The sequence below is a fragment of the Salvelinus fontinalis genome, chromosome 26 (assembly GCF_029448725.1).
Source record: "Salvelinus fontinalis isolate EN_2023a chromosome 26, ASM2944872v1, whole genome shotgun sequence".
NCBI classification, from domain to species: domain Eukaryota; kingdom Metazoa; phylum Chordata; class Actinopteri; order Salmoniformes; family Salmonidae; genus Salvelinus; species Salvelinus fontinalis.
In genome coordinates, this window is record NC_074690.1 from 33096174 (window position 1) to 33108092 (window position 11919).

Sequence of the window (11919 nt, forward strand, 5' to 3'; positions counted from 1 at the left end):
GCTTGTTCTTTGTACCTACAGAAGCCAATAGATCATTTGTTTGTGTTCTGTGCGCATTATATACTCTGGTAGAGTTCTACCATAAACTATATACAGTTGAAGTCTGAAGTTTACATGCACTAGGTTGGAGTCATTAAAACTCGTTTTTCAACCACTCCACAAATTTCTTGTTAACAAACTAGAGTTTTGGCAAATCGGTAAGGACATTTTTCCAACAATTGTTGACAGACAGATTATTTCACTGTATCACAATTCCAGTGGGTCAGAAGTTTCCATACACTAAGATGACTGTGCCTCTAAACAGCTTGGAAAATTCCAGAAAATTATGTCATGGCTCTAGAAGCTTCTGATAGGCTAATTGACATAATTTCAGTCAATTGGAGGTGCACCTGTGGATGTATTTCAAGGCCTACCTTCAAACTCAGTGCCTCTTTGCTTGAGATCAAAAGAAATCAGCCAAGACCTCAGAAAAACATTGTAGATGTCCACAAGTCTGGTTCATCTTTGGGAGCAATTTCCAAATGCCTGAAGGTACCACGTTCATCTGTACAAACAATAGTACGCAAGTATAAACACCATGGGACCATGCAACCGTCATACCGCTCAGGAAGGAAATGAGTTCTGTCTCCTGGAGATGAACATACTTTGGTGCGAAAAGTGCAAATCAATCCCAGAACAACAGCAAAGGACCTTGTGAAGATATATTTACATTACATTTAAGTCATTTAGCAGACGCTCTTATCCAGAGCGACTTACAAATTGGTGCATTCACCTTATGACCTCCAGTGGAACAGCCACTTTACAATAGTGCATCAAAATCTTTTAAGGGGGGGGGGGGGGGGGTCAGAAGGATTGCTTTATCCTATCCTAGGTATTCCTTAAAGAGGTGGGGTTTCAGGTGTCTCCGGAAGGTGGTGATTGACTCCGCTGTCCTGGCGTCGTGAGGCAGTTTGTTCCACCATTGGGGTGCCAGAACAGCGAACAGTTTTGACTGGGCTGAGCGGGAACTGTACTTCCTCAGTGGTAGGGAGGCGAGCAGGCCAGAGGTGGATGAACGCAGTGCCCTTGTTTGGGTGTAGGGCCTGATCAGAGCCTGAAGGTACTGAGGTGCCGTTCCCCTCACAGCTCCGTAGGCAAGCACCATGGTCTTGTAGCGGATGCGAGCTTCAACTGGAAGCCAGTGGAGAGAGCGGAGGAGCGGGGTGACGTGAGAGAACTTGGGAAGGTTGAACACCAGACGGGAGGAAACAGGTACAAAGAACACCATTCCAACAGTGAAGCACGGGGGTGGCAGCATCATGTTGTGTGGGTGCTTTGCTGCAGGAGGGACTGGTGCACTTCACAAAATAGATGGCATCATGAGGTAGGATAGTTATGTGGATATATTGAAGCAACATCTCAAGACATCAGTCAGGAAGTTAAAGCTTGGTCGCAAATGGGTCATCCAAATGGACAATGACCCCAAGCATACTTCCAAAGTTGCGAAATGGCTTAAAGACAACAAAGTCAAGGTATTTGAGTGGCCATCACAAAGCCCTGACCTCAATCCTATAGAAAACTTGTGGGCAGAACTGAAAAAGCGTGTGCGAGCAAGGAGGCCTACAAACCTGACTCAGTTACATCAGCTCTGTCGGGAGGAATGGGCCAAAATTCACCCAACTTATTCTGGGAAGCTTGTGGAAGGCTACCAGAAACGTTTGACCCAAGTTAAACAATTTAAAGGCAATGCTACCAAATACTAATTGAGTATATGCAAACTTCTGACCCAATGGAAATGTGATGAAAGAAATAAAAGCTGAGATAAATCATTCTCTCTACAATTATTCTGACATTTCACATTCTTAAAATTAAGTGGTGATCCTAACTGACCTAAGACAGGGAATTTTTACTAGGATTAAATGTCACGAATTGTGAAAACTGAGTTTAAATGTATTTGGCTAAGGTGTATGTAAACTTCCAACTTCAAATGTACCATAAAATCAATGTAATTATGAATTTTAGAATTATTCAATTCATTGTCAACATTTGTGGGAAAAATTATATTTTATCATATTATTGGGCAAAAAAATACCCACACAATTATCTTTTGGCTTTGCAAGGTTTTTCAAGACGTTCATGCATGTCCAATTACCAAATGGTTTTATCATCTTGGAGGGATGTTTTCTCCTTCCCTCGCTCTGCTATATATCTGGCATATTCAATATTTATCATAACATATTATAACTTAATATTATTGTATTTTAAAGCAGCTGGACAGTGACATTTAATTATATAATGTTACATCTACACCTCACAAGATTATTAGATTATTATAAATCTGGCCATGCATCTTTGCCAAGAGATTTCAGCAAAAACAAGGGAATCCAGGCAGAAAGCTCCACGCCACAGGGCTGTGACTGTAAAGCCACGCTCAGTTTAAAAAACGTACATTAAAAGTGATAGTGATACATCATTACCTCTAGGATTTAAGGAACTCCTTTTGTTCTTCCCTTCATTTTACCTGGAAATGAACCCGTGCTCAGGAATGTTCAACTTGAAATAAACCACTTCTTAAAATTCTGTCATTGATTTGTGATTGAAATCTGGTTAAATTATAATGTCGATTACTTTTTGTGAATTCAACCCAAAAATCGATGAAAGGGACATTTCACAATTGTTTAACTTAAGGTTCATTATCTCCAGCCCCACCACAACATCAACATATGTGAAAACTGTGTATTTTTATGTTTTGTAGTCAAAATGATGCACACCAGATGATCAACGATGTAATCGTATCTGGTGTGCATTATGTGATTCTAACCAACTATAAGTAGGCAAAGGTTTGTAAACACTTATCTTCCTCTATCTTTCTGACTACAAAACATAGAAACGCTCAATTTTCACATATGTTGATGTTGGGGTGTTGCTGGAGATGATGAATATGAAGTAGAAAAATGTGTACGTTGACACGTTGGTACGTTGATTCCTCTTTATTAAATAAGCTTATAACAGAAAGAGCATATCGGTAAAAGATAGGGTTTCTACTCACTAGTGAGGATCTTCCATGTCTTCTTCTCGTCATCGTAGTACTGGACCAGATTACTGGGGAGTCGATCGGGTCCAGGGGGCAAGCCACCCACCAACAACAGCATCCTCTTATTGGAACGAATCCTGGAGTAGTGTGGGTGAGGAGGTGTTGAGGGTTTCGGGGTGTGGAGGGGGTTGGGATTTGGAGCGATTCGGGTTTAGGCGTTGGGATGTGGAGGTGGGTTAGGGTATGGAGTGGGTTGGGTTGGGGGGGGACAAGAGCCGGGAAACATAGATTACATAACAGATATAGATTAAATAAAACAACCACTTGCCCACATAAACAAACAGAGAACCGTTTTTGTTGAGTAGAAAGCCAATTGTAACTAATCCCAACAAATTCATTGTGTTGGTAGTCATTGAATTGTAGCCCATTGTCGTTACTTGACTTTAACATTAATCTGAAGACTGTTCATTATCTAATTAACTAACTATGTTTAATTGTTACCCAATTCAATGAATCATGTAACTAACTCATTAGGATCTGGGGCACCACGAGAGCGGTTCTTTAAAGAGTTACCATCTCCCGAATTAAACTCTATAAGGCCTTTACCTATCACATCTATAAACAGTCAATGTATTAACCATAACCTTGTATCATATCATCATTCTGAACAGTCGTAACCTTGCATCTGCAAAAACTGGAGTCTGAATTATGATTCAGTACTACAAAAATTGGCTTAATTATTTATTTACTAGCTAATTAAGTGGGAACACAGGATAAACATACACATTCTGCACCGGTTATTGACTGGAGACTTAACACGCTGAAAACAGGTCCCTAGTGGAATGACAATAACATGGCTACTTGTTAAAGAAGAGATAGAGAGAGAGACAGAGACACTTAACATTGCAACATTCAGAAACTACTACCACCTAAAGTAACCATATACTTTGCACACGAACAGCCGCCCGCTTTGAGAGAAAAATCATGAATGTATTTACGTGAAATGCCTGGGTTCGCCGGGGGTCTCTCAGTGAACCGGGCAGCCTTGGAAAGGGGGTAGGGCATTTTCTCTGCACGCTTGTAAGGCTCTGATAGTCCGAAATGGGTTCCAACAAGTCTTCTACTGTTGTCCTTCTTCGTAGTTATCCGGTATCCGGTGACTAGTCGTTTAGTCCTGAACAGAACTACAGAGTTGATGTTCCTTCCATTTTCTCTTGAAGATGCTTCTTTGAAGAAAGGCTTACCAGCCGTATCGATGGTTCCCCAGTGTGGTGATGAGAGTAGCGTAATACGATGGTTTGAGCTTAAATTCACTTTCGAAGATACTTTACTTAGGACAGCTAATCCACCATACCAGTGATTGTCCGGGAGGTGAGTTTATCGTCTCCACCGCGTGCTGAGATTCAAAGTTCAAACCATTTTAAACATGTAGCTGAAGCTTCACGCTTTTCTGGTGCCGTGTTAACTTCTTAACCAATTCTTTATACCTTTTGCTCGAAAGGGGCGGTTCCGGCAGGCTAGCACACTCCCTGACCTCACTCCGGGCCGGTGATTACTCACTGTGCAAAGTTATGGAAAACACTTTTATCATTTTTCATATTACATGCACAACGCATAGTGTGGAAACTTCATATATGTAGTGTGTATACTTTCCGAGTTTCAGTTTTTCCTTTTTTTAATACATTTTTTAATGACATCACAAAATAACAAACAAAATTACATTAGTGTTCTATAGTTCACCTCAGACCATACCCCACATTCTACGTTAGAAATATTGTTCCACTATTCGCTTTTGAACACGTTAGAGTTTCAGCAGGAAAAGGGGTCTGTTGAGACAAAGCGCATTCCTTTGGTGAATCTTGAGAGCGCAGGCCTGGATCTTCTCCCTTCATTTACAACAGGACGTGAGTGTCAATCCCCACTAGTTATTTTCTCCCTCCTCTGCGGGTGAGAGTGGGTGTGATTGAAGTTATTCATTGCAAAACTGATCTATTTGGATTCTCTGGACAGTCATGACACCATGTACAGCGCAGTTCGAAAGTAGTCAGACCCCTTTCCTTTTTCCACATTTTGTTACGTTACAGTCTTGTTCTAAAATGTATGAAATTAAATGTTTTCCTCACTAATCTACACACAATACCCCATAATTACAAAGCAAAAACATATTTTTTGACATTTTTGTGAATGTATTCAAATAAAAAACAGAAATACCTTATTTACATAGGTATTCAGACCCTTTCCTATGAGACTCGAAATTGAGCTCAGGTGTATCCTGTTTCCATTGATCATCCTTGAGATGTTTCAACAACTTTCTTGGGGTCCACCTGTGGTAAATTCAATTGATTGGACATTATTTGGAAGGGCACACACCTGTCTATATAAGGTCTCGCAGTTGACAGAGCAAAAACCAAGCCATGATGTCAAAAGAATTGTCCGTAGAGCTCAGCGACAGGATTGTGTCGAGGCACAGATCTGGGGAAGGTAACCAAAAACATTTCTGCAGCATTGAAGGTCCCCAAGAACACAGTGGCCTTCATCATTCTTAAATGGAATACGTTTGGGACCACCAAGACTCTTCCTAGAGGTGGCCGCCTGGCCAAACTGAGCAATCGGGGGAGAAGTGCATTGGTCAGGGAGGTGACCATGAACCCGATGGTCACTTTGATAGAGCTCCAGAGTTCCTATGCGGAGATGGGAGAACCTTCCAAAAGGACAACCATCTTTGCAGCACTCCACCAATCAGGCCTTTATGGTAGAGTGGCTAGACGGAAGACACTCCTCGGTAAAAGGCACATGACAGCCTACTTGGAGTTTGCCAAAAGGCACCTAAAGGACTCTCAGACCATGACAAACAAGATTCTCTGGTCTGATGAAATCAAGATTGAACTCTTTGGTCTGAATGCCAAGCGTCACGTCTGGAGGAAACCTGGCACCATCCCTACGATGAAGCATGGTGGTGGCAGCATCATGCTGTTGGGATGTTTTTCAGCGGGAGGGACTAGGGGACTAGTCAGGATTGAGGGAAAGATGAACGGAGCAAAGTACAGAGAGATCCTTCAAGAAAACCTGCTCCAGAGCGCTAAGGACCTCAGACGGGGGCGAAGGTTCACCTTCCAACAGGACAAAGACCCTAAGCACACAGCCAAGACAACACAGGAGCGGCTTTGGGACAAGTCTCTGAATGTCCTTGAGTGGCCCAACCAGAGCCCAAACTTGAAACCGATCGAACATCTCTTGAGAGACCTGAAAACAGCTGTGCAGCAACGCTTCCCATTCAACCTGAAAATATTGAGAAGATCTGCAGAGAAGAATGGGAGAAACTCCCTAAATACAGGTGTGCCAAGCTTGTAGCGTCACACCCAAGAAAACTCGAGGCTGTAATTGCTGCCAAAGGTTCTTCAACAAAGTACTGCGTAAAGGGTCTGAATACTTATGTAAATGTTTTTGATTTTTAATACATTAAAATTCTGTTTTTGCTTGGTCATTATGGGGTATTGTGTGTAGATTGACAAGGGAAGAAAATGATTCAATTAAAATTTAGAATAAAACTGTGAAGTAACAAAACATGGAAAAAGTCAAGGGGTCTGAATACTTTCCGAAAGCACTGTAACTGTATTCTATATGGAATATTTAGATAACAAAAGAATGTTTCCCATCATGGTGGAAAATCCATATTGACCAACGCTAAATGAGCTATATACAGTAGATCACAGCTGTAACGTCTTAACAATCATGCGTATGTACATGATAATACTTCCTATGTATTTTGTAACAACATGTTAATAATATTGTAACCTCTAAATACAAAAAAATGGCTTTGTAATAGCACAGCTGTTTTTTCTCTGAATTTATGATAAAGCTTTCAATGGCTTGTTTTTCATTCGGTTTCAGTCTAAAGAGGGCTTACAGCCTAAAGATATCTGTTCAATTAGGTGTGAACTCATCAGAACTTTTCTACAGGGTGCTAGGGTGCCATACAGTGAGGCAAATAATATTATGACTGGACAATACACAGTAGATCAACTACTACATAAAATGTTGCTATTCCATTGGCAAAGACTCTCCATGTGATAGTTCTGAGCCAATTGTGGAGCATATTCTTGAGCTGTGGGGTTGGTTTGTGAAACACAATTTCAGGGCCACATACTTTACTGTACATTGAGTCCAGTCATCTAATTAAGTGCAATGCAATTAAACAACTAACCACAAAGTAACAGTCGTTTAAACAACATTGGCCATTAATTCCAGGCATTTGCATCGTTCTCGTTTTACGATTGACTAAATGACCACCCTCTCATGCACCCACTTGGATACTGGCCGACTCGTGTTTTGGGGGTTATTCTCATCTGCAAATGGCCACTAAACATAGATAAGGCTAATTAATTAAGGGGAGAGAAACAGTGGATTGTGATATTAATTTGAGAAGTCTAGACCCTAGATCTTGCTGTATCTGGACCCATCTATGGGTATCTCACTGAGACTACTAGGCAATGGCTACATGCTACAGCACATGCAGGCCCTCTCTATTCCACATAGCTTTTTATTGGATTTATTTATTGGAGTACTTTCTGAATATCACTGTAACTGTTTTCTATATGGGAGATTTAGATAACAAAATAATGTTCCCTATCATGGAGAAAAGTCCATATTGGCCAACGCTATATGAGCTATATACAGTAGATCATAGCTGTAACATCTTAACAATCATGTGAATGTACATGATAATACTTCCTAATAATATTGTTACCTCTAAATACAGAAAATCAGCTTTGTAATATCACAGCTGTTTCTACTCTGAATTTATGATAAGACTGTTTATTGGATTTCCACTTATGTGCTCTATAAAGATATTGTGAGAAAGAAATTGTGAAATTGCAACATAATTGTTGATTTCTATTTTCTACAATACTGTGAGAATATTTTTCCAATCATATAGTCTACTGTTTCTGAATGAAGCAGATAACGTTAGACAAATATAAAAGTCAAAATTGCTCCATAATACTTGAGACTTATAATAACTAAATTTGTGTTCTATAAACAACAGCATCATAAAGCACTGCCAATCAATCATCTTCCTGTCAACATGCTGTCCATTAATTATCTCTGAAAATGCTCATCATGACAAACAGACCATGACAAGCATACCTGGCCATGCAGTACTCTATCTCCCATGGTTGTGTACTGTAGGTGAGGCAGACCAAGCAACTTTCCTAAGTATGGATCACTCAGACCTATAACTCTATAACCCATGAGTTGTTTTCCTGTCCTTGCTAATAAAGAAATATACCTACTGGTTGTGTATAAATAGGTTATAAGTGATATCTACCCAGGTTATGTCAACACAAATGCTCATGTGCTCTTATGTCATATTTTTACATGTGTGCCTACGTTAAGTTATGAGTGACCTATATATTTTTGGAATATATAGGAAATAAGAATAATTTCTTATTTCAGAAGAAATGCCTGAATGTACTGTACGACTATTGACGAAATGTACGTTCCTCCATTTTTTCAGCACTTAAAACCTTTACAGAGAAAAAACAATTTTAACCAAGAGTTAACTAAGTTAGATAGTGTAGCGTTGGAATTGAGATGGTATGCAAAATAAGGTAGACCATTCTAAAGCATCCTCACTAACCCAAACCTTAAGCAAGTATGCAGTATGTAGTATCTTTATTAACCTTTGCTAACGACTTCTTACACACCACTCCTAACCCTTATTTGTGTGTGTGTGTGTGTGTGTGTGTGTGTGTGTGTGTGTGTGTGTGTGTGTGTGTGTGTGTGTGTGTGTGTGTGTGTGTGTGTGTGTGTGTGTGTGTGTGTGTGTGTGTGTGTGTGTGCGTGTGTGTGCGTCTCCTCACCTGCTGGCTGTGGTCTGCCTGCAGTGCTGTCTGAAGGGCATCAGATGGTAGTTCATGGCGTCCATCAGCAGCTTCTGGCATACCGGGTCACTCCTCATGAAGTCAACCGACTGCACCCTCTCCACCAGCTCTGGGGCCGGGATGAGGGCGAAGCGCAGCCTCTTCATCAGGTCTGGGGCGTAGTGCATGCGAGTCTCCCGGTCATGCTCCAGCCAGAGGACCGACATCTGGAAGAGGGCCAGCTCCGACTCCACCGGGGGCGGCAGAGCATCCAGCATGGCGCACATCTCCTCAAAGTTCAGCAGCAGCACATCTTCCACCAGGTATTTGTTGGCCAGCTTCTTGGTCTCGTCCAAGCCGTGCAGCGCCGCGATCTTGCAGATCTGCTTGTAGTTCTGCACAGAGATCTGGTCGTTGAGGAACTGCACGCTGAGCTTGGTGATCTGAGGGACGTTGAGGATCTTGCTGACCGAGAGCACCTCTTCCACAGTGTCCAGGGAGAGCGTGACATTGGCAGTGTACAGGTACTCCAGCACTAGCCGTAGTCCGATGGAGGAGCAGCCCTGAAGGACCAAGTTGTTGATGGGCCGGGGGCTGGCCATCAGCTTGTCATCGGGGGAGGAAGACGGGGTACCACTGCTCCCCTGGTCTTTGTTGTTGTTGGTCCCCTCGTTGTTGAGCATATGACTGCTGGAGAAGAGAGACCTGAAATACTGTGAGCAGGACGCCAGCACGGCTTTGTGGCAGTGGAACTGCTGTCCCTGGGCAGTGAGAGTCACATCACAGAAAAGCTGTTTCCTCCATAGCAGGTTGAGCCCGTGCAGCAGGGTGTCACTGTGTGTAGGGTCAAAGGTGGAGGTTCTATCACCGGATCTGGACATGACTTCCTGACTGTTAACGCCACCTAGGCAACAAATACACCACGCAAGCCATTTAGCCTACCTCTAGCCCATTTATTTGTGAATAACATAACATGATATCATCATTACAGTCAGGGTGGAATTGTCTCTAATACCTTCACGTTATACCGAGCATAATGGTTAAATGGTGGATATACACACGACTGAACTTGTAAACCGTCATGCTGCTCCCTCCGATATTATTCTACAGTGGACAATATCGTTCAGTCCGGTATCATTTGAACTTTGGCTCAGGTCGGAAGAGAAAACAAAAACGTATAGTCCCAATAATGTGCTATTCCCTTGCTATTGTCAGTCGTTCAAGACAAGATCATTTGAAATGGACGCTGCTGTTTGAAGCGCACTGTCAAAACAAAATATTATAGGAGATGCTGCATCGCCTTATTATCTTCGATAACGCAATTTAAGTTGCTGGATAAGAGGAAAAGGCAACCCCAACGGTGCCGTGCACGGATACTATGCAGCATTCAGCTGACACTTATCGTTCTCCTCTTATCTTGCTGCACTCCCACAATGAGGAAATTTACACATCCACAAATGCACGCACGGAGTGATACAAAAGCAATTAGTTTGTCCCTCACACAGCCGACATCATCACTGTGCGTGTGCGTTTTCCCTTATACCTGAGTTACGACTATTCAGACGTGAGTATCAGAAATTATTAATTCAATGCAGCTATCCAACAAATATAAATGAAACACGCACATGGGTATGTTGCTGTATAACGCTAAACATGCATTTACTGTGTGAAATATGTTTGTAAACTTGATATAAGCGTCCTCTACTACCTTGTTTCATAGTCGCCACATTTTCTAAAGCGCCTGTCACAACTAAATGATGTGAGCAGCTTGCTTGAGAACAAGCCAAACTTACCTGACTTACGATCTTGACAAAAAAGAAAGTAAAGCTTTAGGTTCCCAATATTCTCACTTGGCTTTCCTTTGTTCTCCTTTTCTTTAGCTGTATTCCTTTCCTTTAAAAGTCTATGGTCGGTGCCTCAAAATAATGATTGATTTCAACTCATAAAGTCACTATTTCAGGTTATTTGTTGACGTTGATAATTTGTTCTTCTGAATTAACAAGAAGTGTGTGAGTGTGTGAGAGGGAGCTGTGCTTTCTGCAAGAGAAGAAGAAGAAGAAATATACGTGTGACAAATTATGCTACCAAGAAACAACACATCATTATCCTTGGGCCTGGGGCTCAGTGAGTCGTAACGAGAGTAATAGGAAATCCACGGTTGGGGAGAGAAACGGTCGTGCATGGCCGGTGGAGAGAGACCATGCAGGGGTATGGATGCTGGAGAGACTCGCAAAATTATGGCTCAAGGCTATTGTAAAAACTGTCGAGCGTAAATGACTGCGATTTCAAACATCTATGGAAGAAAGAAAAGAGAAAGGGGGAGAAAAACCGAGTCTTTCCCTCGCTGTTATAGAGAGAACCGTCAAGTTTTAGTGCGCATTGCTAATTAGTCAATTTCTCTCTGCCTTCACAGCCCGACGACTTTGCTGCTGAGCTGAAACTGCTAATTTCTGGGACCAGCCTTTTTTTGGCTGTGAACTGGATGGATGAATGGCTTGTCTCGCACAAATGACAAAAAGGCTGCCTTAATCTCCATCACCAAAATAACCCCTCATCTCATTCTGCTCCTGCTAGTCCTTCAAAAGATGCTCTATACAAACTTTAATGCTTTATATGCATCACATTTGAACTTAGAGTATCATATTACATGTATAATAGTTGTCAAAATTGAATTATGAAACATATTTTTCTATGTTTGATAAATCATAAGGCCATCATTCCAATAACCAGCCACATTGTATCAACTTAAATTGCTATGCATAAAAACATCCATTATATTATTATTTTATTATCTAAAATCAGAAGTTAACTATCAGATACTTGTAGCTTGATAGACTAATTGGATATAGTCCTACTGTAGGCCTACACAATAGAAGGAATGAGTGTAATATGAACCGGACTCACATGATCCATCCTGTGTGGATAGGTTTGATGTAGGTAGATACTCTTTCTATATATTCCGCCTACGCATCACTACAAATGAGCTCATACAAATAGACCTCAACCTATTTTGACAGCATTTGTAAGTAATTTCACCTTATAGTT

General features: G+C 41.5%; 1 protein-coding gene across 1 annotated transcript in view; it reads right to left on the minus strand.

Annotated features, from left to right (window-relative positions):
• The window catches only part of klhl14 (kelch-like family member 14), a 44064-nt gene extending 32791 nt beyond the window's left edge, over nucleotides 1-11273 (minus strand). The window contains exons 1-3 of the mRNA XM_055883534.1: nucleotides 10668-11273; nucleotides 8875-9778; nucleotides 3029-3150 (exon numbers count right to left, since the gene is read on the minus strand). Of these exons, the coding sequence (XP_055739509.1) occupies nucleotides 3029-3150; nucleotides 8875-9755 (1003 nt within the window). The 5' untranslated portion in view covers nucleotides 9756-9778; nucleotides 10668-11273. The remainder of the gene's footprint in view (nucleotides 1-3028; nucleotides 3151-8874; nucleotides 9779-10667) is intronic.
• Between the last annotated feature and the right edge of the window lie 646 nt (nucleotides 11274-11919).